Genomic DNA, 27,535 nt, shown 5'->3' with positions numbered 1-27,535 from the left:
TTCTTTAAAGATTGGGTAAGTATTTTAAAATTTTCTTAGTTTTAATTTCTAATGTAGTTAGTATTGATAGACATAACCCACATAAAGAAAAGCTCTTTGGAGACCTCAGCAATTGTTGAGAGTGAAGGGATCCTAAGGTCAAAAAGTTCAAGAACCACTGTGAGATAGAAGCATAGCCTCTGGAATTAGTCTACTGTACTTTGAATTCAGACTTCATTCCTTATTTTTTTTATTAATTATTTTTATTAACATATAATGTATTTTTTGCTCCAGGTGTATTAGGTCTGTGAATCGTCAGGTTTACACATTTCACAGCACTCACCATAGCACATACCCTCCCCAATGTCCATAACCCAACAGGCTCCATTCCTTATTAACTTTTTGATTTTCACTAAATGAGTTAAGCTCTCTAAGCTTCAATTTTCTCATCTGAAAAATAAGGGTAATGATATGAATTTTGTGATTGTTAAAAATGTGAAGTGCTTCACATAGTGACTAGTACATGGTGAGAGTATTTGCTAGGATAATAATTTTTAACCTCATTTTACAAGTGATGGATATGAATGGGTTTAGAGAACTACTTTTTGGCAACTCTAAATAGAATTTAAACCCAAATAAGTGAAATGATCTCAAAAGACAGGTGAATATGGTCCAGTTGAAATTCTATTAGGTATATGGATAGAAATTAAGCAAAATGGATCTCCATGACTAGAAAATGTAGAGCTCTGACATCTTGGAATTTACTTGCTCCTTTTGGGGAAGATTGGCATCTTTTATAAACAGAAAGCGAAATGGAAAATTTAATTATGTCCAACAACATGGCATTTTAACTAATCCAGAGAAACTTCTGCTGAGGCAGAAGCATTTTACTATGCATTGGAAAGTACAAGCAAATACCACCCTATTCTCAGATAAATAGAAGACCGCCTACGTACACCAAACCCTTAGTTAGTGGCCCTTTGCCCAGATAGAGACTTTGAAGTTATAATTAACACTGTAAATTTATACTAGCAAATCAAGCTTTAAAATTAATTGCCCTCCATTTATGGGTAGTAGGAAAGTATGTAAACTTGTCAGTTGTCCCCCACTTAATTATTTGAAATCTCAGTCCTTAATTAGGGGATGTAACAAACATTATTAAAAGGCTGTCACATAACATTGGAACTCACTGAATGGCTCTGTATCCGGACCCCACTTGCTCAAAATAAAAACAGAGAAACTTTGTTTTAACTTCTCTTTTTAATGAGCAAGAGTTAATCAGTGCCAGAGCTCTCTGGTTAGATACTTTTGTAAGCTTTCAAGTAGTAAATTATTAGGTGGTACTGAATAAATTCTTAGTGGCTTAAAGGTATCTAACCTCCTCCCAGCTAGTTTATTATACTTTAAGAATCTTGGAAAATCTAGGCGAAATCATGATCTTTAAAATTTTAAGTTGAGGGGTGCCTGGGTGGCTCAGTGGGTTAAGCCTCTGCCTTCGGCTCAGTTCGTGATCCCAGGGTCCTGGGATCGAGCCCCGCATCTGGCTCTCTGCTCAGCGGGAAGCCTGCTTCCTCCTCTCTCTCTGCCTGCCTCTCTGCCTACTTGTAATCTCTATCAAATAAATAAATAAAATCTTTAAAAAAAAATTTAAGTTGAAAATAATTTGTGTTATTAAATTTGTAAAATAGATGCATTATATTTACACGTACAGTTCTGTGCATAAGGGGTTATGAGAGATTCTCTCCCCCCACCATGTGCTTATGCAATGAATGTATATGATTTTTATAATCAGAAAAAGCTTCCTGAAACAATTTTGTTTTGCCATTAGGTAGGGTAGAGCAAGGTAGTCATGCATGCAGAGAGGCAGTCTGGCTGGGGATATTGGGGTCTAAGCAGGGTGAAGAGAGTATTCATAGGTAGGGGGCCAGCCTGGCATGAGGAGTCAGCTCAAACATGCACAGAGGGTAGTCGTGTGTGGGCATGTGGTGGTAGTTACCAGAGGGAGAGCAGATTGAGAAGGGCATCCATGTGGGGGTAAGGCCTGCATCGGGGGGAGACCATCTGCATGGGGTGGTTGTTTCAGGAAGCTTTTTCTGATTATAAAAGTCATATATGTTTCCATGAAATGGTTATTAATTACAAAGAGGTAAAGAGGAATTTCACAGAAGAGAAGCCTGGTAGACATCAGTGATCAAAACGAGCATCATCCATGAAGGGACAAAGTGAAATTTTGTGCCTACCACCTGGTAGGAGACAGTGAGAACACAGAGCCACTTCTGTGCTATTCTTCTCGAAGATGCAAAACCTGAATCAACTCATGGAGAAACATCAGACCCAAATGGAGGTGCATTCTATAGAATAACTGGCCTGTCATCCTCAAAAGGTCAAGATTATGAAAGTCAAAGAAAGATTAAGGAACTGCTCCAGACTGAATAAGACCAGAGACATGAACTAAATAAAACTCATGATGCTAACTAAACTGGGCCTTTCTACTGTACAGAACATTTTTTAAACAACTGGCTAAACCTGAGTGAGATCTGAGGATTGGATAGCTGTAATGTATTAAAAATTATTCCCTGCTTTTCATGGTGGTATTAAGGTTATATAGGAGACTGTCCTTGTTTGTAGCAATTACACATTGAAGTGTTGGGAGCGATGGGTCATCAGGTTAACAGCTTGCTCTCAGGTAGTTGAGGAAAAAATGATTTGCGTTGTAGGTAACTTCTAAGTTTAAGCATGTTTTAAACATCAGACAAACTTCAAATGTAAGTATTATTTTCAACTGACAAGGAAATTAATAATTTTAAAGTTAAAGATCTTACTACCTGCCCTCAATACAATCTTATGTATGTATGTATGTATTTAAAATACATAGTTATTTAAGTAATCTCCATCCAACGTGGGGCTTGAACTCATGACCCCGAGATCAAGAGTTGCATGCTCTTCCAACTGAGCCAGTTAGGTGTTCCTGCCCTTAGCATAATTTTAAAGCATGCTTAGTTAAAGAAGCGTTTAAATACATAGTTTGAAGCTTAAATCTGTATTTAAATTTGTGCCATTAATGTCCTTTAGGGTTGGAGGAGTAACTATAGAAAAGATTTTCTCATGATTGCCACATATAATGCTTTAAAATTTGTCTTCAAGTTCAGGTGATCAAAATTTTTTCTTTTATGAATTGTGTATAGATGTTCCACTGTACTATCATTAGAAACTTAAAGTTTCAGGGGTGCCTGGGTGGCTCAGTCAGTTGAATGGGTGACCCTTGATTTTGGCTCAGATCATGATCTCGGGATCATAGGGTTGATCCCTGAGTCGGCTCTGCACTCAGTAGTGAGTCTGCTTGGGGTTCTCTCCTCTCCCTCTGCCCCCACTGCCCCTGCTCATACATGCTCTCACTCTCAAATAAATTTTTATAAAATTTATTTTATAAAAAATTCTGTTAAAAAAGAATTATTAAAAAATTTTATAAAAGAAACCTAAAGTTGCAATAATAATAAACATTTATATTTTGGAGAGCAGTTTCACAACCATTATCTCATTTTATCCTACTTAGTCACATTCATTCATTCAGCAAGGATAAAAAAAGTGATTGCCTGTCCTAGTCTCTGGAATTAGGTATTATCATGGATCCTACTTTATAGCTAGGAGATTGAGGGAGACGCCAGGTTACTACTCTTAGGTGCAGGAGGCATGATTCCAGCATGAGTAACATGACTTGAAGTCCTGACTAAAGCCTGCTGCCTTAAACTTGAGAGTCACAACTTGCCCATGACTGTGTGATCCCTCAGGACCTTATTTCTTCATGAGCAAAATCAAAGTGTTGGATTCTATAATCTTTGAGCCCCATTCAACCTTCAAAATCCTAAAATTGAAGCCATTGATAATAGTAACAATAACAAAAACTATAAAATGGTTGGAAGTAACCTTAACTAGGAAAGTATATAACTTTATATGGAGAAAAAAAGAACCTATAAAACTTTCTTGAGATGCTTTAAAAAAAAAAGGATTTTATTTATTTGAAAAAGAGGGAGAGAAAGAAAGAAGGGTCAGAGGCAGATTCAGAATCCCAAGCTGACTCAGGCTGAGGGCAAAACCCATCACTGGGCTCAATCCCAGGACCATGGGATCATGACCTGAGCTGAAACCAAGAGTCGGTGGTTCAACGGACTGAGCCACCCAGGTGCCCCATTCCTGAGATGTTTTTAGTGGCTAGAATACACAGTCTTGCATATGTGTTAATTTTCCCATTCTCCTTTTTTTGTGTGTGTTCAATTTTAGACTACAAAATAGAACTCAGGTGTGATGATTTAGTGCTTGTAGAAAAGAAAGTTTATTTGGGGAAGCTGAGTCATTAACAGATCTGCAGACTGTCTCCTGAGATTTTGGTTGTTGTTCCAAGGAACCTTTTGTTCTTTTTAATGAGGGTAAAGACAGATGGGTTTAGAAGAGACTTTCTTCTGTTAAATGAATAGGCCACTGCTGCTTTGTTTAGTTTAAGGCAGTCCTCTGGGAAACAGGCATTTACACCCGTTTTTCTTTGGGGGTGTGGCAGCACTGTTGTTAGTATGAAGTTAGATTTGATTGGCCTGAATTGTGCAGCATGAGAGTGATATCTTTTTTTTCAGATCTCAACATAACAGGTCATGAGCACTTCTCAAAAGTGGGGAAAGTTATAAAGGAGAAGGAAAGACCATCACAGCGAGCATTTAGACAGTGAGACTGATTGTTTTCAAACAAATCTAATTCATTATGTGCCTAGTAATGAAGACGTCTTAATAACAGAGAAAGCAGCCCCATTATCTACATGCTTCTATTAACCAATTTATTTTGTTTAGATTAGTGGGCAGGACACCATCTGTTACCAGAAGATTTCTTTTCATCAAGCCTGCCCCCATTAAGAGTCTCCAGTTAAGTAACTTCAGCTGCCCTCCTGTTTAATTTCCATAATAATTCAGGAGTATGGAAAGAAAAAGGCAGCTAAGAGGATATTTTAAATTGTACCATGCCCTCAGAGGATTTAATTTGGTCACCTTCTTGGCAAGAAAAATTAGTGGGAGGAGATTGTGTGTGTTAGAGAAAAAGGCTCAGGAGAGGGAGGGGTAGAGCTGATGGTGGTGAGGCAGCTTTAAGGACATTGTTTAGCGGGATATTTTTTTAAAACCTTTTTTCTAATAGTTTTTTTGGTGACTTTGCTTTTCTCCAAGATCTCTTTTTATTCAGACGTATTTCAATGATTTAGACACAGGTAGTGATAAGAATTCTTTTCCCTAATAATTTACTTTTAGGACTATGAAATGTATACATATACATATTGGTTATGTATGTGCATATGTGTTTATATAAAGTGCAATTAATATACAAATGTTATTATTATAAAAGTTGGCATTGTGATGCTGAATTTCTAATTTTTATTCTACCAAAGGTCCATGACTCCAGCTCAAGCTGATCTGGAATTTCTTGAGAATGCCAAAAAGTTATCTATGTATGGTGTTGACCTTCATAAAGCAAAGGTAATGAATGATATCTTTGGCCTTTATTAATATATGTGTGTCAGACCTGGGCCATATAATACTTGTTGCCAGCTTTTATCTGGGGTATTATAAAACATTCAGAAGAGATAGTTCTTGTTAGAATTTTAAGTGTATAATTTGAATTGCCCCTTTGCAGTTCCACTGTCAGCATGAAGTTTCACATTGAAGCCCCTATAAGGATCAAAGATATTTCACCTACAGCAGAAGAAGCACTATTTTCCTAAAATGCAGATGCATTTGAAAATACAAAGTAGCATCTAGGCATGTTTCACAACTAACATCACCTACATCAGAATTGCTGGAGCATTTATTAAGTATGCAGATTCTGAAGGTCCTCCCAGATTTACTGAATTACATTGGACAAGACACTAGAGCTCCAAGTTGAATGAACATGTCAAATTACTCTCATTCACACCTGAATCTGAGAACCATTTATTGGCCTAAGGTAGTGGTTCTCAAAGTGCGGTCTTCTAAGACAGCATTTAGCATCATCCAGGAACTTGTTAGAAATGCCATCCCTCTCCCAGTCTCGCTAATAAAACTAAAAGACAAGTTTAAAAAAAAAAAAAGAAGAAGAAGAAGAAGAAAAGAAAAAGGAAAAGAAAAAACTAATGCACATTTCAGGCCCCATCCCAGGCTTAATGAATCAGAAATGCTGCAGGCGGAGCCTAGCAATCTGATTTCACAAGCTCTCCAGGGGTTCTAATGCACATGGGATGAACCACAGTGGTTCATTTGGAAACTGCTGGGTTAAGGATTGGAAACCTGAGCTTTAATCCTAGTTCTGCCTAGTACAACGTAACAGGATAAACTTAAGGGAAGTTGCTTGACTTCTCTCATCTTCACCTACTGAAGTGGCCGGGGGTGGTCACGGGGTGTGTGTGAGGTTCATTTAGAGGAACTTAACTAGGGTGTATGACAAGGGGACTCAAAACCATGTCCAGTGAGAAAACAAAGGATTAGGGATACTTATCCCATAGAGGAGAAAGTTTAGGGATGACATAAAACCTGTCTTTATGTATTGGAACGATTTTTACTATGGCTCCAGATATAAAATTAGAATTAGTAAAATGGGAATTACAGGGAAATACTATTCAGCATAGTTTGACAAATTACCTAACAGTCAGAGCTTTTCTAAGATGGAATGAGCCCCTAGCTACGGTAGCAATTATTTCAGGCCTACACCATGAAAGGTCCTATTAGTCCAATCACACACCAGATGTTTGAATGTCCTTTTTTCTAAATTCCTACCAAGCGATTATTCTACCTATCCTAGACTAGAAGGTAGTGAGCATTCAGTCTCCCACCCTGAAGCTGATACCTGAAGATTCTTCCTTCTTTAGATTCTGTTAAATCTAATAAAATTTCATTGCACGTTAGTTGTTTTTCTTAAAATGTTGCTCTGGATTGTTTTGCCCTGGGTGCCTCTGTGAATCTCTGAAGTAGATGGTAGAAAAATCAGAACTGAAGTTGTTTGGTTTTGCTTCTCAATTCCTGCTGTAGGCTAATGTCGATGCAAATTATCAGGGATAGATGAAGAAGTCAAGCAGCCTGTTCCTTTCCCAAATGTAAACCAAATTGTTTCTCTAAAACATATAATTAAGGGAGAGAGATAGTTGTACCCCCAGGCTTTAAGAACTTAAGAGGGCATCTTAATTCTTAGTTATATAGTCATCGAGTTAGAGCTGTTAATAATTTTTACTTCTCTTATGTTTGTACATAATACATATAGACACTAACATGATTCTCTATACTCAATTTGGGAAAAGGAATAGTCGAGAAACATTTAACTCTGGGTTTTATATTCCTTATTTGCAGACACAGATGATTAATACTATAATATATTTAATTTTTAAAAATTACTAAGGCATAGAAATGTGGCTTTATCTTGCTGTTCCTTCTTGACTTTGGGATAATATTTATAATTTAATATACTTAATGTCAATAATTATGAGAGTCAGATTCATATTGAGTTTATACAGGAATAGTCTCAACTCCTTATGATATTTGGATGAACATATCATTAAAAAATTATGATTGTGCATGCATATTGGGTAGTAGACGTAGTCCTCAGCCCTAGCCTCTAGAAGTCATGTGGTCTATGGACTTAAACCTACAGGTATAGGATGTAGATAGCTACTATAGCCACCGAAGTAATTATTTACTGACTATATGATAGTGACAGGTTTGAGTACTTTAGAACTGGGAGACCAAAATGAGAACATGAATGTTTACCCTAAAATTTTCGTATACAGACAAGCATGGTAAAAGCAGATAAGTGTCTCTTGTTGAATTATTTTTTTAAAGGTTTTATTTATTTATTTGAGAGAGCAAGTGAGAGAGAGCATGAGAGGGGAGAGGTCAGAGGGAGAAGAAGACTGCCCGCTGAGCAGGGAGCCTGATGTGGGACTCGATTCCGGGACTCCAGGACCATGACCTGAGCCGAAGGCAGTTACTTAACCAACTGGGCCACCCAGGTGCCCCCTTCTTGTTGGATTATTAAGGAACACCTTTTTGGTGGATACATAGGCTCAGTTTTATGGGAAAAGTGTTGTAAAGTTACATGAGGTGAAAGCCCATTGACATTTCATGGTGGCTCTAAGGGGTGGCGGTGGTGGCTGCCTTGCTCCTTCTAGGAGTTAGTTCCTTTAGTAGGTAAGATGTGTACATCCATGATTCTTGGACAAGAGAAGAGCAGGTGTTCACTCACAATGGTATGGTAACGTTTTTACACAGACTCAGTAGTCCCATGGATTATGATTGTAAGGTTAAGCTTTACTTTTCCATATATGCTTTGTAAGTGTTTTTGGTTATCGATATCTTCAGATTATCAAATAATAGTCAAACCGTGTGTTGAGCACTGTGCTGAAGACTGAACTGCTGACACTTTTCTTTTTCAGGACTTGGAAGGAGTGGATATCATCCTAGGTGTCTGCTCTAGTGGCCTTCTGGTTTATAAAGATAAGCTGAGAATTAACCGCTTCCCTTGGCCCAAAGTGCTGAAGATTTCTTACAAACGTAGCAGCTTTTTCATCAAGATCCGTCCTGGAGAGGTATAGCATTTATGCTTCTTTCCTCCTGAATCAAGCATGGACCGTGTTGGAAACATCTCTTCATTCTAGTCTTTCTTATTATGTCATCTAAGATGTCTCTCTGTAGCTAACTGTTCAGGAGCTGGTCATTCTGTTCTCTAAATTAATCAGCCCCATAATGCTTCTTGTCTTCTTTACTACTGTTCTTCTGGACAGTTCTCTGTATTTAAGTAAATATACCATGGCCAGAAGTGAATCTTGGATTGATAAACTTGTTCCTTGTTTACTACAGGTAAAATATTAATAGAAAAAAATATATAAATAAAGTAGCAGGAGATTTTTAAGTTGTAGGGTTAAGATACTCATGTTTTGCACCACCAACACCTTACCTCATGTAATTAAGATTTATTTGTATGTGTAGCTTCTAGTGGCTATTAAGAATGTATTCTAGGTCAAGTTCTAGATTTTTAATAGAGTTGGATGTTCACCTCATCCAGGCAACTCAGTTATTAGTTGGTGTTCAAGATTTAGGACATACTAATGCTGACCAAACTTAACTTTTACAGTAAGGAATCATCATGGCACAGCAGAAAATTATTGAAGTAGGAATTAAAAAAAGTTCTAGCTCCTACTCTGTCTGCCACTACTAAGCAAAATACCCAGGACAGATGTAGGGCTCAGCTTCCTTATCATTCGAGTGGGATAATCCCTTCTCTGTCATAGTTGATTTGAAGATCAAATGAGATGACAGCTGTAAAAGCTCTAAACGAGAAAGAATGCACTAATGAGGCTTTTTTTGTGTGTGTGTATCACCATCTACTGGTGGAAAATGGCTTGTTATTTTAACTTGGAAATACTGGATGTGCAGCCTTAAAAATCTTGGATAAGCTCAATGAAGCATTTATTTATTATCATCATTATTTACCTGTGCCTGGCAAAGAGGAGTCAATGTCTTCCCTCAAAAGTTTCAAATCCAAGAGGCATTTGGTCACCAAATTTTTATTGATTGAGGGCTTTCTTTGTGCCAGGCACTATTCTAGGGTCTAGGAATATAATAATGAATAAAATAGTTCATCCCTAACCAATCTTAATATTTTAATGTGGGAAGGCAGAAAATTTACACACACACATACACACACACAAATAAATATGATAAAAGGAAGTCCTTGGTTTTTTTGAATGTCAACTATATTATAGGTACTAAAACAGAATTCTTATTGAAGAAAGCAATTAGGAACAACAATAGGATATTGAGATGTGGAATGTTATATCTACACTATACAGTAGTAGTATGGTATCGTAGAAACCATGAAAATCTGGGTCTGCCACTTGATAGCTAAGAGACTGGGCAAATAACTTCTCTGATCTTAGTTTCTTTGTGTGTAAAAATATGGACGATACGATCTAATCATAGTATTATTGGTAATAATAGGCACTAAATATAAATGTCAGTTTCTTTCCTATCTTATAAAGTATGCTTAAGTTAGAAACAAAGAGGCAAAACACTAACAGGACAGTATTTTCGTATCCTTGGCAGGTTATGATTTGCTTCAGTCAAAGAGGTCTCCAGATAAATTAGTGGCCAGTCAAAGGAAAAAAAAGAGAAAACATTTAATAATTCAGGGATCCGGTTTGAGCCAAAATCTTTAGCTCCTATTATGAAAAACAGTTGCATAATAATATTGATTGATTGGAGGAATCATGTTATCCCATTCCCTGATCATATTGTAGTCAAATATCCCAAATGTAGACAATGATCAAGGAAGAGTAATGTCTGGACAGTCAAAAGGTCACTTAATTATGTCTCAGAAAAATGTATAGTGTATGTGTGTGTGTGGTGTGAGTCTGTAGGGGGAGTGGGTTCAGATGCATATAAATATGCAAATAAGATGCATAAGTAATATAAGATGAATTCCCTGGCTTCTCTGTCGTGGAAAAAGCCACCGTGGATCTCTTTTGGTAAGTAGGAAAAAATTTCAAGTGAAAGATTTCAATTTCTTAGACTAGCAGTAACATTCTTTTCATTTGTAAGTCCTCTTCTGTTACAGCATATTTCTCTGGTACTGGATCACTTTAGTCAAATAATCATGTTTCATGTTTATTTGCGTTTTTATAGCAAGAACAGTATGAGAGTACCATTGGATTCAAACTTCCCAGTTACCGAGCAGCTAAGAAATTATGGAAAGTCTGCGTAGAACATCACACATTTTTCAGGTATTATTCTCACTTAAGTATTTTTCAGAGATAAATTATTTATGCATATTTCTATTTTAAACCTGCTATTGAAATTCCCTTCTTTGTATGGCTGGCATTCTTTTGTTTAGTTCAGGTGAGATCATTTTAAGCAACATAAAATAAATCCAGTTCTCCTCCCTCAGGTTGAAAAATATGCCCTACCATTCCCAGAGCACCTTTCTGTGTGTGGTAGAAGAAGAATAGAAGGGAGGAAAGGAATCTGTGTTTACTAGGGGCTCTGTGATCATCCTAACTGGAGCTAAGATCAGTCTGTGAGGGGGTAGTACCTTGACTTAACTCCACATGGAATTTCTTGAAGCAGTACTTAACTACTTTCTGTAGGGCTGTTATATTAGAAGGTGAAAGGTAGGAAGTTGATCATTATCTTGGCTCTAATCAACCCCAGAAAAGAGGCACAGAGAACTGTCTTCGAAGCCCAGTTGTATCAGATAATCAGAAAATAGGAGAAAGTTTCATCTGCTCTGCTCTGCTTTTTTTTTTTTTTTTTAAAGATTTTATTTATTTATTTGACAGAGAGAGAGACAGCGAGAGAGGGAACACAAGCAGGGAGAGTGGGAGAGGGAGAAGCAGGCTCCCTGCTGAGCAGAGAGCCCAGTGTGGGTCTCTATCCTAGGACCCTGGGATCATGACCTGAGCTGAAGGCAGAGCTTAATGACTGAGCCACCCAGGGGCCTCTGTGCTCTGCTTTTCAAGAGGCCACATCATTTACCCCTTGTATTCATCTATCAAACATTTCCTTTGTGCTTATCCTTTGTGTAGGCGCTGTAGTAGGTAGTGAGAGTATACCACAAGATAGTTCCAGTCCCTGTCCTGAGGAAACAGTTAATCTCACAGAGAAGACAGACTGTAGACAAGTAACCACCTGCACTGAAAGGAGAGCCAGCTAGTTACTGTCAGCTTACCTTGTAAAGAAAAAAATTCTTTATTATTGTAAATTGCATACATGGTCATAGTAAAGAAAGTGGTATCATGAACTACCTTGTACCCACACCCAGCTTCAATATTATCACCCCAAGGCCAATCTTGTTTCATCTATATCCTTAGCCATTCCTCCCACTCCTTCCCAGAGTATTTTGAAGCAAATCCCAGATCTCATGTCATGTCATTTGTAAATAAACTTGGCTCTTTATGAATGGCTCTCAAGAGAGATGACCACAATATCTTTTACTTCTATTTGTATTTTTGTATCATACTTAGCACTATAGCACAGTAGACAGGAAGAAGTGTCAGGGAAAAGAACATTTTAATTCTCATTTCAGAATAAATATGAAGGTATACTTCATAACCAATTAAGGAATCTTAATTACTGGCATTGAGGTATTTCTTTATGTTTGTATCATCCTTTTCTTTAAAATCAAACCGAGAAAATGGAGTTTTTAAAAAGGGTAAGGGTGGAGGGTGCCTGGATGGCTCAGTTGGTTGAGCATCCAATTGCTGGTTTTGGCTCAGGTCATTATCTCATGGGTCGTGAGATCTCATGGGTCGTGAGATCGAGTCCCATGGCAGGTTCCATACTCAGCAGGGAGTCTGCTTGAGATTCTCTTCCTTTGCCCCTCCTCCCACTTATGTGTGCTTGCATTCTCTCTCTCTCTCTCTCTCTCTCAGTTGTAGGACAGCATGTTTAAATATGTTTTATGAAAATAAGAGAATATATTAATATGCGATGCTTCATCACGCAAAAGAAAATAAATATTTGCTGAATTAAAATAAACTATCCCAAAAGGAAAAAGTACTCTCTTTTTGGTAGTATTTGATGTAGCAATTTATGTATTTATTCAGCGAACACTTATTGAATGGCAAATTCATGGCAGGCACTATGCCAGGAGTGAAAACACAAAGGTAAATAAATCATAGTCTTTATCCTTTACCCACAGAGAGAGCCCACAGCCTTGTAGTGGAGACTAGCACATAGATTGTTTTAGGTCAGTGCAGTAAATGCCTTGGCAAAAGAATTAGAGGATATAGCACAGAAAGAAGATGGGGTTCCTAACTGCAATACATACACCAAATAACCTATTAAATAGCTTAACAGGCACTAATTGAGTTTGGAGTGCATTTGATAAAATTATTTTAATAGAGTGGAAAAAGTGCTCTGGGCTTGGACCCTGTTATTGCCCAATGTTTTGCCAGCTATGTGAGCTTAAAGCAGTAACTTCTTTTTGGAAGTTCAGTTTCTTATATCTGTAAAATGATGAAAATATTTCATGGATGTAATGAAAATATTACAGTGCTATAAAAGCATTTTGAAAACCATAAGGCCCTTCCTATAGGGATATATGATGATATTATTAATATAGGCCACAGTTAAATTATACATGTTGCTTTGAGAAATGACATAGAATTAAAATAATGATTGCTTGTTTGGAGCTCTGTCTTAGTAACTGTAAGGAAACAATGAGATTAATTCATGATTTTTGTCTTTATTCTCCCAGTCTCATTAGAGTGAGGTAATACATATAATTATGTTTTTCCCCCCAGATTGACATCTACAGACACCCTTCCTAAAAGCAAATTTCTTGCACTGGGATCCAAATTTCGATACAGCGGCCGGACTCAGGCACAGACCAGGCAAGCTAGTGCCCTGATTGACAGGCCTGCCCCACACTTCGAGCGTACAGCAAGCAAACGGGCATCCCGGAGCCTTGATGGGGGTTTGTATTGAATATTAATGATTTCTTGTGATCCTAACTCACTAGGGAAAGATAAAAGAAGTTCAGTTGTTTATTAAAGAATCTCAGTGGTAAATGAAATGGATCTTACTAATTGTCTGTTTCAGTGGAATCATCTTAAGAAAAGTAGAACTGAGGTTCTGAGAGAGTAGTAACTAGATCAAGGTTCTGCTGTTAGGGAATAGTAGATGAATAGCGCTAGAATCAGAATTCAAATGCAGAATCTCTGCCATAGCATGAAAACCTAATGTTGTAACTAAAACCTGCTGTTTAATGTTTTTAAAGAGTTGTTTTTTCAAGTATGGAAAAGGGTCTGGCTCTCTAGAGCATTCATTTAAAAAGTTTAGATTATTTGCCCTGTGGCCGTTAGAGACAGAAAAAACAGTGGTGTTACTGGAGTCTCTAAATTTTGTTTAATTAAAATAGGGAGGAAATAGATAATTTTCATGATTGTGTATACCAACCTAAGATGTTTCTGAATTTTTCCTAGTCTCAAGGATTTGAGAGTATTCCAACAATGAATAAGCCATACTTAGTTCTTTATGCCATTTAAAAAAAAAGATAGTTAATAAATAAAATTTCAAAAGGCAATAACCAAATAGAGCATTGTTGGTTATATTTATTAGGGAGTCATCAGGGTCCAGCTGTATGCTATCTACTGTAAAAGGAAACTGCATGTTACAGAAGTTAAAGGTTTGGCTTCTACCCTCAGCTAGACCTGGTTCCAAGCTCAACCCTTGTATTTATGATCTGTCTTCTTGGGCAAGTTACTTAATCTCTGTGCCTTGGTTTTCTCATTTATAAGATGGGCATGGTGATAATATAATAATACCTCAAAGAGTTTTTATGAGGAATAAATCAGATGATGTCTATATGGTGCTTTGCACAATGGCTGACAGTTAATAAGTGACCCCCAAATAGTAGCTATCATTAAGATACTGTTAATATTCTGGCCACAGCATTATTGTTTTGTTTTGTATCATCCAGAATTATGCTGCCATATTTTGGTTTGTTGCATTATGGGAACGTGTATGAGAGACACCTCCCTCAGTTTAAGAGGAATCCGGAATGAGTCAGCCACACTTGGAAAGAAGATTCCCCAAGGAGTAAAACTTCTGTGCTTCCATATTGCAAGTCATGCTTCTGTCTTTCTGATGTTTCTCTACTGTCCTGAGTTTGAAGGGGCTGCTTAAAGAGGAGGAGGATAGGGGCGCCTGGGTGGCTCAGTGGGTTAAAGCTGCTGCCTTCGGCTCAGGTCATGATCCCAGTGTCCTGGGATCAAGCCCCGCATCGGGCTCTCTGCTCAGCAGGGAGCCTGCTTCCTCCCTTCTCTCTCTGCCTGCCTCTCTGCTTACTTGTGATCTGTCTGTCAAATAAATAAATAAAATCTTAAAAAAAAAAAAAAAGAGGAAGAGGAGAAGGCAGATTACAGGCTTTGTCTTATTCAATCATCATGAAGACCTTCGGAATATGGGCTCAAAGATTAAATAAGTTTTTCTAAGATATGATAGCTGAGGGCGCCTGGGTGGCTCAGTGGGTTAAGCCTCTGCCTTCAGCTCGGGTCCTGATCTCAGGGTCCTGGAATGGAGCCCCGTGTCAGGCTCTCTGTTCAGCAGGGAGCCTGCTTCCCCCTCCCGCTCTGCCTATCTCTCTGCCAAATAAGTAAATTAAATCTTTAAAAAAAAAAGATATGACAGCTCATGAGTGGATTGGAGTACAGTTTGGGTTAACTCCAAAACCCATGTTCTTTCAGATACTTACTCACGTATTCCTTTGTTCAACAGCTTACTTTACCTTTCCTACATATCAAGTATTGTTCTAGTCACTGGAGAGACAGCTGTGAACATACAAACATAGTCTCTTCCCTCACAGAGCTTACATTTTATGGGTAAACATACAAAACAAAACAGTTTCAGATAGCAATACGTACTATGAAAAAAAACCAGGGTGACAGATAAAGAATATCTGGGTATGGGGGAGACTGGGGAACTGTTTGAGACTGAGTGATCTATATCTAAATTTAGAAGGTCCCCCCGAGGAGCTTCTTGAACTGAGACCTGAATTATGAGAAGGAGTCAGCCATCCCAACATCCGGGGAAGAATATTCTCAAGGGGGGAGTAGCAAGTTCAATGACGTGGAGGTAGGAATGAGGTTGGCATGGGTCTAGATCATTGCCGTCCCAGAGAACTTTGTGTTCTGATGGAAATCTGTTTGCTGATGTCCACTTTGGTAGCCTGTGGCCAGATATGGCCAATTATGAACATGAAATGTGGCTATGTAACTAAGGAACTGAATTTTAATTCAGTTTTAAGTTTAAATAGCCATGTGTAGCTAGTAGCTCCCATGTTGGGTAGCAAAGGTCTGGCTCCTAGTGAGTAAGAGGAAAGGGGTCAAATAAATAAATAAAATAAGTGAGGTCAGAGGAAGTGGGAGAGGCCAGATTGTGTAAGGCCTTGCAGGCCATCTAAAGAGTTAAGATTTTATTTTGGTTGCAGTGGAAAGTGGTTAGAGGGAGTGATATGATCTGATTTCCATTTTTAAAAGACCACTCTGATTGCCCGGTGAATGCTTCCCTGAAAGGGAGTAACGGAGAAGCATGGTGAAGTCGGTTGCAGGATCTGGGTGAGAGGTGATGACAGCTAGGACTTGAGTATTGGCAATGAAGACAGGGAAAAGTGGTCAGAAATACAGGTAGGCCTGACAGAATTACTGATAAATTAAGTGCTGCAGATGGTAAGGAAAAGAAAACCAAGGTTTATTCCTAGGCTTGATCATTTAATATGATGGGAAAGTCTGAGAGAGAAGCACAGTTGGGTGGAAGATCAAGACTTCTGTCTTGGACAAGGTAGATTCTAGATGTGGCCACTTCATCTTCATGTCTGCCATATTTATATAACACCATCAGGCATCTCCTTCCTTGTCCAGTAAAGTCTCCTACTTTTAGTTTACCTTGGGTTTGGGAGCTATTATTTTATTGTTTTTATCCACAATTTTCAGTGAGAAACTGAGTTTGGAAAATTTAAATTACTTCTTCAATATGTCACAGACAGTAAGTTGCAAAGCTAGACCTGGGTTTGTATGATACCATGTATCCCATGGCTTTTTCCATTAATTAGAAATTCTTCATTACTTAGATACTATGCCTGATGTATCTTTTCTTTCTAATAGCAAAAATAACCAGAGATTGAAGTGTTCATGAGCTTTGGTATCTTGAACAAATTAGAAAGCTTTACTTGTCGAGAGATTTATATTACTTTTAGAAATTATATCCCGACTGTCTTTATTTTTCTGGCTTGTAGAAATGTCACAACCCAAGATATTAAAAAATCTTGATGTCTCTATTAACTAATATTAGCTAGTTCTTATTAAATTATACTCTATGCTGAGGTGGGGGGGAGTGGATCTCCAAAAAATTTGTCTTGAAAATGCTATGGTCATGGTTGAGATTCTAAAACTAAAGCATGTAAGAGAATTCTAAGGGAAGATAGTCAACTTTGATGGCTTTACCATTAGTATCAGAGTTCTGGGACTTCGAAAAAATTGTTGGAAATCATTTTTTCCAGCCACCTAATTTTATAGAAATGAAACCTAGAGCCTAAAAAAGTTTGTCCAAAGTTAACATCGTCTGCCAATACAAACTTGGAATCCTGTACGTTTTCTGGTACCTAGATCAGTCCCTTTTTACCTTCATAAATTCCAGGATGGCTTCTTCCTTCCCTTTTCCTTTGAAAAAAATTCTGAGAATTTTTTTTTTTAAGATGTATAATCTTTACTGGTCTTGATAATTAACCATAATTCTTGCTACATTATGAGTGCTTAATAAATAAATGTTGAAAATAAGATTATGTTTTTCCTGTCGGCTGAACGTGAGCTGGATTTTATGTTCCACTTTCTGTTGGATGTTTTAAGTGCATTAGAATATCCTATTATAGCTGTTGTCCCTCTGCTTCATTTTTTCTACCTGGAAGAAAAGCACTTCTTTTTTGCTGATGTTTAATTTTTCAGACCTTCATTCAAATCCGATGACGAGTGAAGTTGAGTACCTTTTCATCATTTGTAGGTCATTTGCATATCATTGTTTCTGAAGTGCCTGTTCCAAACTTTTGCTCATATTTTTATTGTGTTGTCTGTCTTACTAGTTTGTAGGAGTTCTTTTTTAAAAAAATGTTTAATTTAAATTCAGTTAATTAGCATATAATCTATTATTGGTTTCAGAGGTACAGGTCTGTGATTCATCAGTCTTCTATAATACACAGTGCTGTAGGAGTTCCTTATACTTTGTCTCACTCCCAGTCTCAGGGAGAAACTATCAGTATTTCATAACTAAGTGTGATATTTATTCTAGGTTTTGTTAGCTACCCTTTATCAATTAAGGAAGTTTTCTTTTATTCTTAATTTCCTAAGTTTTTATCATAAATGAACGGTGACTTTTATCAAATCCTTTTTAATTCATGATTGATATGTAGTTGACCTTTGAACAATATGGTTTTGAACTACGTGGGTACACTTACAGGCAGATTATTTTTGTTAAATATAACATAATGCTTTCAGTGTATTTTCTCTTCCTCATGTTTATCTTAATAACATGTTCTTTTCTATAGTTTACTTTATTATAAGAATATAGTATGTAATATATGTAACATACAAAATCTGTGTTAATCCATGGTTTGTATTTTCAGTTAGGCTTCCAGCCAACTATAGGCTATTAGAAGTTAAGTTTTGGGGGAGTCAGTTATACACAAATTTTCAGTTGTGCGAGGGAGTTGGTACCCCTCACCCCATTGTTGTTCAAGGGTCAGCTGTAATAATATGATTTTTCCTCCCTTTTTATATTATGTGGTAGAATAGATGATTGACCTTCAGTCCTTAAACCAACTTTGCATTCTTGGAGTAAACACAATTTGATTATAATGTTTTTCTTACATATTATTTTAGAATTTTTCACAACTATTTTTTTTTCAACTATTTTCATAAGAGAGATAGGCCTGTCGTTTTCCTCCCTCCCTCCCTCCCTTTCTTTCTTTCTTTCTTTCTTTCTTTCTTTCTTTCTTTCTTTCTTTTCTCTCATTTTCCTTTCTTATAATATTGTCAGGTTTTAGTATCAAGTGTACTCTGGCCTCATAAAATAAATTGAGAAGGATTCCTTTTTTTTCTGTTCTCTGGAAGAGTTTGTGTAAGATCTGTGTTATTTCTTCCTCAGTGTGTGGAAGAATTCACCGATAAAACCATCTGGTCCTAAGCATCTCCTTGTCCGGGAGTTCCTTACTTTCAGATTCAATGTCTTTATTAGATAAAGGACTATTAAGATGTTCTCGTTCTTATTTCAGTTTTGGTAATTGTGTTTTTCCAGGAAATGTTTACTCCATCTAAATTTTTTAAAAAAGATTTATTTATTTATCTTAGAGCAAGAGAGCAGGGTGAGGGGTGAGGAGGTAGGGGAGAGGGTGACGGTAGGGGAGAGGGAGAGAGAGAGTCCCAAGCAGACTTCATGCCAAGCTAAGAGCTGACAAACTTGATCTCACAAACCAAGCCAAAACCAAGAGTCGGACACTTAACCAACTGCCCCTCCATCTAAATTTCTAAATTTATTCACATATCATTGGGTATATTTTTAATATCGCTAAGAATTATAGCGATGTCCCCTTTTGTGTTCCCGATATTGGTAAGCTGTGCTTCTTCTTTTTCTTGAATAGTCTTGCTACAGATGTATTAATTTTAAATATTTCTTTAAAGATTTTATTTATTTATTTGACAGAGATCACAAGTAGGCAGAGACTCAGGCAGAGAGAGAAAGGGGAAGGGAAGCAGGCTCCCTGCTGAGCAGAGAGCCTGATGAGGGGCTTGATCCAAGGACTCTGGGATCATGACCTGAGCCGAAGGCAGAGGCTTTAACCCACTGAGCCACCCAGGCGCCCCTGGATGTATTAATTTTATTAGTCTCTTCAAAGAACCAACTTTTGGGGTTTTCTTATTTTTTCATATTAGATATACTTTAATTTATGCCAGCTAATATCTTCATTATTTTCTTTCTGCTTTTATTGAACTATTGTTTTTCATTTCTTGAAATGGATACCCACTGCTGTTCATTATTTCTTACAACCTAGTCTTAGAATTTAAGTGACTTGCTTAAGGTCATATAGCAACAGAACTAGAAGAAGAGTCTGGGACTGTTAACCCAGACCCATGTTTTGTACTCTTCATCATGATGACTTTTGTTTTCCTAGGAGAGGAAGAAAAAAAATATTAATATTCATTGAGCAGTTAGTATGTTCAGGCACTGTTTAAATATTTGACATATGGTACTATCTTTTAAGCCTCTGAATTACATATAAACTAAATAGGACAATTTTTTTTAGTTTTATTTCCAAATGTCTTTTTTTTCTCTGTCTGCTGTCTTCTCAGTACAAGAATTAGAAACAGGTCTATGGAAACTCTTTTTCCCTCCTTTTCCTGGCTCCTTCTCTATTCATCTTAAGAAAGAGACGTTTCCCTTTTAGGCCCTCCTTTTTATTTATATATACATATATATATGTACACACATATATATATAGATACATAAACATCTCTCTATATATATATCTATAAAATATAAGCGACATCTGCTTCACCAGCTGAGAAGCTAAAACCGGTTCAGATTCCAGTTTATACGTTAGAGTGGTAAGTCCCAAGGATAACTAATAATGATGACAAAGATTTTTCAGCTTATACTTTTTTGCACTTTTTCCTTTTCAAACCATTTCCATATATTCCTATTTAGTACCAAGAACTGAATGAACAAGAAGCATTTAGGAATTCTTGGTTTAATCATGAGGAAACTGGGGTACAAGAAAGTTACATGTTAGGGTCACACAATGAGATGGTTCGTCCACTTGGCGAATAATGTTGCAGTGATTCTTGCCAGGGGAATACATCCATGTCATCTCTGGAGCTTTAAAACAAGTACCCAATCTTCACTTTTAGATACCTCATCTGTCTGTGGTGGACCTGAGCGTTGGCTGTGTTTTTGTTGTGTTTTAAGATCTGCCGCTGATTCGTGTGGGCCCTCTAATAATGGAATCACCGATCTGCTACTTACCTATTATGCCCATACCATACTAGCAGAGATTGTGCTAGTAAGTAACAGGGCTAGACCTAAAATGTAAGGCTTCTTTTACTCAGTGTGATGGTTTTAAGTTTTACTCTTCACTGATCTAATATATAACTATCTCAAAGTTTCTGTTGTTTTTAGACAAGAGCAATATAATACTGAAATTAATGGGTCCATAAGATGATAGCAGCACTCTTCTTTGTCTAGACATTCAGAATTGGGAAATGATTGAATTTTTAAAGTTTAAGCATTCTCTATATATGCACCTAAATCTTGTAATGGCTTACAAGTAAATTCACAAAACTGAAGAGCCAAAACATCTTAAAAAGCCATCACTACCCTCCCAAAAATATACAGAAAAGCATTGCATTATACAATCAAAACGGGTGAATTATATGTTATGTGAATTTTATCTCCGTAAAGATGTCTAAAATAAATAAGAACACTACCATGATTCTCTGTTGTGATCCATACTTTGTATCTTCTTATTGAGAAAAGGAAAGAAATTTGCTTCTCTCCAGGGTTCCCAGGTGAAATCTTTCACTTGAATTGCATATCAGTGTGTGCATAATTAATTTTTCCCCAACAGGGTGTTGAAATGATATTAACCCATAACAACAACAACAAAAAGACTTAGCGGTATGACATTAAAAGTTATTAATATGTAGGGCTTATAAAATATTTTCATAACCATTGAGTATGTCTTCCCTAACTATTCTATAGAGTTTATATCGTCTACATTTTACAAACGGTGAAACTTGATGCCTCTGTTTCTAACTGCCAGTTTCCACACTGATACCTACTTTTCCATACACGGTACAGATTGCCAGGGCTAGGAATACCAAAGACATAAATCATTTGGCTCTGCAGTATTAGTATTGGATTAAAACCAAATGTGAGTGGCAAAATAACACATGGTGAAAGCATGGGCTATGTTTCTATGATGCCAGGCAGAGTTGAATTAATTCTTTGAGAGGAGGTGTGAATACACATGTATAATGATAGTTTAACACAACTGTGAGCAAAATATTTTGTCACATTCCCCTGTGTTGTTAGATTTGGTCTGCCATCTGCCATTCTTGCACTGAGTAGCTTAGAGTACCAGCACCCATGAGTAGCAAGGGCTTGCAAGAGGCCACAGAATTTTCACTGGAAGATAGACGATTCCTTTGTTTCTCCGGTTTTCCCTGTGTGTACTTTGAGAAGTGATTTCTTTCGCTGGAGATTATTACTGGGAAACGAGCATTTTTTTCTTGGAGTTGTATATATGAAGTAGTTGTGAATTCCGACTTTTTGTCTGTTCTGATTCATGGAATTCCTTTTTTTTAGCTAATATTTACTACATATAAATCTAAATTTATCAAGATAAATTCAGAGTTGTCTCGGTGGTTCAGTCAGTTAAGCATCAGACTCTTGATTTTGGCTCAGATCATGATCTCAGGGTCATGAGGTGAAGTGTCACTTCGTGTTGGGCATAGCTCCTGGTTGAGATTCTCTGTGAAGAGTCTTCTTAAAATTCTCTCTCTCCCTTTCCCTCTGCCTCTCCCCCCACTCAGACACATTCTCTCTCTCTCAAAAAAAAAGATAATAAAATAAAATCTTTTTTTTTAAAAAAAGAGAAATTCAGTATGTTTAGTTTAAGAAGGCAAGAAAGCATACAATAAAAGTTGTAAGGATTTCCATGCAAAATAATTAAAATTTAAAAATCGCAGTTCATGAAAGGATAATGACCTGTTATCAGAAATATTAAATCACGTGGAGAGGCACGTGGGTGGCTCAGTCAGTTAAGCATCCAACTAGATCTCATCTCAGGTCTTGATGTCAGGGTCATGAGTTCAAGCCCCAAAAGTTGGGCTCCATGCTGGGTGTGGAGTCTACTTAGAAATAAATAAGTAAATCACGTGGAAACACACTGCATTTCTAGACACTGCCAGATAAGTGAGGCTACTACAAAGTATGTATATGGTGTTTTTTAGTCCCTGAAAGAATGAAGATTAAAATCATAAAAAGAGTATGAGTAGTTGTTTTTGAAGTAAGCGATCCGAAACTTAGCTGCCTAATAGTCCAACCCAAAACAACTATTAACTTTGAAAGATCAAGCTTTTGTTCTAAGCCTCTATTGCATATTGTCTCTAGAACAGTATCTATACAGCCTTTTCCCTAAGTCAGGGTTTCTTAATCTCAGCAACCTTGGCCAGGACCCCCTCCTGCTTCTCTCCCCAGTTGCGGCAATCAAAAATATCTCCAGACATTCCTAAATATTGTCTGAGGGACAAAATCATTCCTGGTTGAGAACCACTGCCCTAGATTTATCAGAGAAGAAGGGCTGTAACACAAGTTGATAATATTCTGAGAAGGTAGGAGAGAACTCAAAAGTTTTTTACTTTAAAGGACTAAAGGCCAAAGGTTTTGAATTCATATTAATTTAATCAAATGACTTATTAAAAGGGAAAGTATCCTGGTTCAAAGGTTTGCCTTTAAACATCATAAAGTATGCATATCTTTTTTTTTTAAAGATTTTATTTATCCATTTGATAGACAGAGATCACAAGTAGGCAGAGAGAGAGGAAGGGAAGCAGGCTCCCTGCTGAGCAGAGAGCCCGATGTGGGGCTCGATCCCAGGACCCTGGGATCATGACCTGAGCCGAAGGCAGAGGCTTTAACCCACTGAGCCACCCAGGCGCCCCAAAGTATGCATATCTTACAAGATCAATTTATCAAGTTATTTTGTAATCATTCCAAGCAGGCTTAACAGAAGAAATCAGACTTGATCCTTTTTCCTAGAACATAGTTTTTAGTTTCCTAAAATCACCTATAAATAAATGGATGTATATTTCAATACGGCTCCATGAAAGAAGTCAGACTTAATTAACCTCTTTTTTTTCTCCATAGACTACATTGCAGTTTCTTTTTATTTTTTCTTTAAGATTTTTATTTATTTATTAAAGATTTTCTTTATTTGAGAGAGAGAAAGAATGAGCAGGGGGAAGGGCAGAGGGAGAGAGAGAAGCAGACTCCCCGCTGAGCAGGGAGCCTGATGCAGGACTTGATCCCCAGACCCCCAGGATCATGACCTGAGCTGGAGGCAGATGCCTAATCCACTGAGCCACCCAGGCACCCCTACACTGCAGGTTCTTGAAACTAACAGAGTACAAGGTTAAACAATCTTGCTAACTTTTTAATTAAAAGAGTTTTTATTTTCTTTTTGTATTTGGATCCGCTCCGCCCCCTTATGGAACATGATAGCATAGTTTAGCTTCTCTGTTTCAGCTTTTTTAATGCCATCAGTAACCTGGAAGAGCACTAATGATTTATTTTTTAACTTCTGTGTGATAGCCCACCGGACACTGTGTCCTGGATTCACAATTATTTTACGTGGTGACTCTGAAGTAGTATAGTGACTCTTGCCTTCCCTTATTCTTCGCTTTTTCCTTTCTCACGTAGCAGCGGCTGTTGATTCAGACCGAAGTCCCCGGCCCACCTCTGCACCCGCCATTGCTCAGAGTCAGGACACAGAGGTTTCTAAAGCACAGAAAGAAACAGTGAAGGTTGAAGAGCAAAAGGAAGAAGTGCCACCTGGGCAGGCTGAGCCGGAACCCACAGAAGCATGGAAGGTATGCCGTAAGTCCAAATATCTGGCTAGTTCACTTTCTGGTTTAGACATGTTAACTCCTTGGCCAGGAAGGTTTTCAAAGCATTGGTTCTTGTAGAGTTCTAACAAAGTTATTTCTTCTTTACTCTTTCTAAAAGAAAGTATTCCCCGTGAACCTCTAAAATATTTTCATAGAATTATGTCATGAAGACTAAACCATCCGAGAAGTTTTCAGGTGACCTACCTACACAGTTACCTAAGTTATATCTTAAAAAAAAAAAAAAAAAAAACAAGAGCCTATAAAGCACATCAGCACTGTGATCATCTGCTTTTAAAAATAATTTTTACTCATCTAGAAGGAATCTCCACATTCCTTTTTAAAAGTAAGCTCTGCTAATAGGATTATAATATAATTTGATTTCTTAAGATAAGTATACGAGCAACATACCCGGAGAATATCCCAATTAGTATTATATAAAGCACTTCTATGTGATTGTTCAAATCAAATTGTTTACAAAAGGCAAAGATCCTTATGTAGGATCTGAGTTGCTTATAGTTCTGCGTTGATTGTACCGCAGTCTCTGATCTTGTTGAAAAATCACCAATTAGCAGGTTTCCCAAGACTAACAGTAGCTGGACTGATCTTCTATGTGTTGATTAGCCTTTTAAGCACATTTAGGCTGTGATGTAGTTGAGATGTTCGGAATTACTGACATAAACACAAGTATCACTGTTGACAACAGGAATTACTAGAGGCAGTGCTTTTTAAAAAATTACGTTTTTATATGTCTGTTAAGAAAGTTAAAACCAAAAAAATTTTTTAAACCATGGAAGACCTTAGTGCTCTCATCTTGGCAGATGGATTAATCCTGTTCTTCTGGACCCAGTTCAGTATCTAGTTTATCTGTAGAGCAGTGGCCAATTTGGCTTTGTTTTGACTGTATTAAAACAAAACAAAACTGTTCCACATGACATGCCATTTTTACTGTCCTTTGAGACCAACTTGAGTCTAAAGAGAGAAAAAAATTGAGCAAATGGTAGATATTTGCTTTTTTTTTTTTTTTTTAACCTAGCCAGATGTGTATGACACTGGCCATCAGGTTCAGTATCAACAGTGCCTTTTTAAGGTTAGACTACCTCAGTTTTTAACATTAGGATATCTCATCTGGCACTTTTGACTATTCCTCCATTTGTTGTACTAACTGGAAAGTGTTGGATTATTGGAGTTGGCAAAGGAATCTTTTTGAGTGGCTAAGATTCCTTTGGTGTTCTGCTAACATACTTGTTCTTTTTTTTTTTTTTTTAAGATTTCGTGTATTTATTTGAGAGAGAGAGTGAGCAAGCATGACTGGGTGGCAGAGGGAGAAGCAGGCTCTCTGCTGAGTGGGGAGTCCAAAGTGGGGCTGGATCCCAGGACCTTGAGATCATGACCTGAGCCAAAGGCAGGTGCTTAACCGGCTGAGCCACCCAGATGCCCCCATACTTGTTCTTTAGCCGATAAGTCAGACACAGGTATCAAGAATAGGTTCCTGTTGCTCTTGGGACCTGATAGAGGGGAGAGATCACTTCCTGGTCTATGCTTCCCATTCAAGTGCCAGTAGGTGGTTTTCTTGCTGATTAATTCTGTGTATGTATATATTTTGAGATACTTACATAAAGATCAGACTGAAAACCACCTCTGATAACCTTCTATTACTATAATAGAAGGGACAGAATTAAGGATGACTCTGAGTTGATTTTATTTGTAACAATAGAAAATAATTATGGAGTTTACCTGAAGCCATAGTTATTATATAAAGCAATAGTGTAATAAAATAACCTTGTAACACTATATAAATTTCATTAGCTAACACGAATTTGGTGCCAGATAGAAGTAGCTTTTTGCATCTTGAGTCATTTGACAAGACCTGTTTTGCAGGTGTGGAATAGTACCTCGCCCCTATGCACACCTTTATCTCATTTAATGTTCTCTGAAGGGGCTTGACTACCTTTGCTACTTGGCCTCCACTCTTAGACTGAAGTAGAGGCTCTCACTTTGTTGCTGTTAGAAAAAAGGAAAAGGTCATTATTCATTGAAACAAATAATTTAAGCTTTACAAAATAATTTTTTGTAAAAAAATTTTGAAGATTTTTTTTAAATTTGTTTGACACAGACAGAGAGAGACAGCAAGAGAGGGGATACAAACAAGGGGAGTGGGAGAGGGAGAAACAGGCTTCCCACTGAGCAGGGAGCCCAATGCGGGGCTCAATCCCAGGACCTCCTGGGATCATGACCTGAGCTCAAGGCAGGCACTCAATGACTGAGCCATCCAAGTGCCCCTGCAAAATAATTTAAAACTGCTATTTGCTAAATATTCACTACTTTATGGGTATATTGTCTCCACTTTTTCAACTAAAAAATTAGGTGAAATAACTTGCTAATGACCACACATCAGATATAATGGGATTCATAGTAGAAATGACACAAATTATCTGTTATCCTGGTAGTTAAAAGTACTGTAGCTGGATGTGCTTATGATTTGACAGTATCACAAAATTTGGTGTTATGTTCTCTACATTCTGTCCTAGGGAAAATAGCACAATGACATTATACTCCAAGGTAATGCTGCCAAGTGTGATTAAAAAGAACGTGTCAAAACCACAGATTGGTGAGGTTCTATAAAGAAGTTAATGATACAAAGTGACTGATTTGATCCTTAATAAAGAATTTTCTAATTTTGAAATACCTACTGCTTTAGGCATTGCTCTCTCTAAAATGCTTCCTCTTAATAGTCTGTTTGGGTTTCTTAAATTTATACTTGCTCCATTTGCGGTCTATAAAATTACTATTACTAAAGGTATTTCAAAGCTAGGCAGGAGGCCATAGTTATTCTCTTTCTACTATTAAGGATGAATCTTATTCATCCACCAAACACAAGGGCTCCCGCTCCCGAGAGGAGATTACAGATTGCTGAATGTTGCAGCTGAGCCCTATGTGTGCTTATTTATAAATCAGCCTTGGAAGTAATTGCATGCATCAGTAACAATTTGAATTGAGTTTATTTTGATGTTCTGTTGCCTAATAAACTCAAGGTGAAAGTGCCTCCTTAAATATATTGATCAACTAACAATTTTTTTTTTGTATTTACGTTCTTTGTGTCGTATGTGGTTTATTATATGTGTGCTTTAACTGTAAAGATTTTCTTTTTGTTTTTGTCATGTATGTCCTACCTTGGTATCTTCATTTGTAAATTCGTTTTTAAATGTTAAAGTACTTCTAGATCATTAAAAAAAAAAGCCAAAACAAAAACACATGCCTTATTTAAGCCCAAATTATTTTTTGTATAAGTACTTTTTTATCAATAAGTGTAAAAATGTTTTCTTCATTGATGGAATAATTATCTTAATT

The 27,535-nt window shown here is 37.2% G+C and overlaps 1 protein-coding gene across 5 annotated transcripts in view; it reads left to right on the top strand.

Annotated features, from left to right (window-relative positions):
- The window catches only part of EPB41 (erythrocyte membrane protein band 4.1), a 191,917-nt gene that overhangs the window by 116,621 nt on the left and 47,761 nt on the right, over nucleotides 1-27,535 (top strand). For all 5 annotated transcript variants that reach the window (XM_080801110.1, XM_080801108.1, XM_080801109.1 and 2 more), the window contains exons 8-12: nucleotides 5,402-5,489; nucleotides 8,411-8,563; nucleotides 10,659-10,756; nucleotides 13,277-13,449; nucleotides 24,000-24,169. In XM_080801110.1, the coding sequence (XP_080657236.1) occupies nucleotides 5,402-5,489; nucleotides 8,411-8,563; nucleotides 10,659-10,756; nucleotides 13,277-13,449; nucleotides 24,000-24,169 (682 nt within the window). The remainder of the gene's footprint in view (nucleotides 1-5,401; nucleotides 5,490-8,410; nucleotides 8,564-10,658; nucleotides 10,757-13,276; nucleotides 13,450-23,999; nucleotides 24,170-27,535) is intronic.

This window comes from Martes martes (genome assembly GCF_963455335.1).
Source record: "Martes martes genome assembly, chromosome: 4".
In the NCBI taxonomy this organism is placed as follows: domain Eukaryota; kingdom Metazoa; phylum Chordata; class Mammalia; order Carnivora; family Mustelidae; genus Martes; species Martes martes.
The sequence above is the reverse complement of the archived record's forward strand: the minus strand, read 5'-3'. Positions and strand labels throughout refer to the sequence as shown.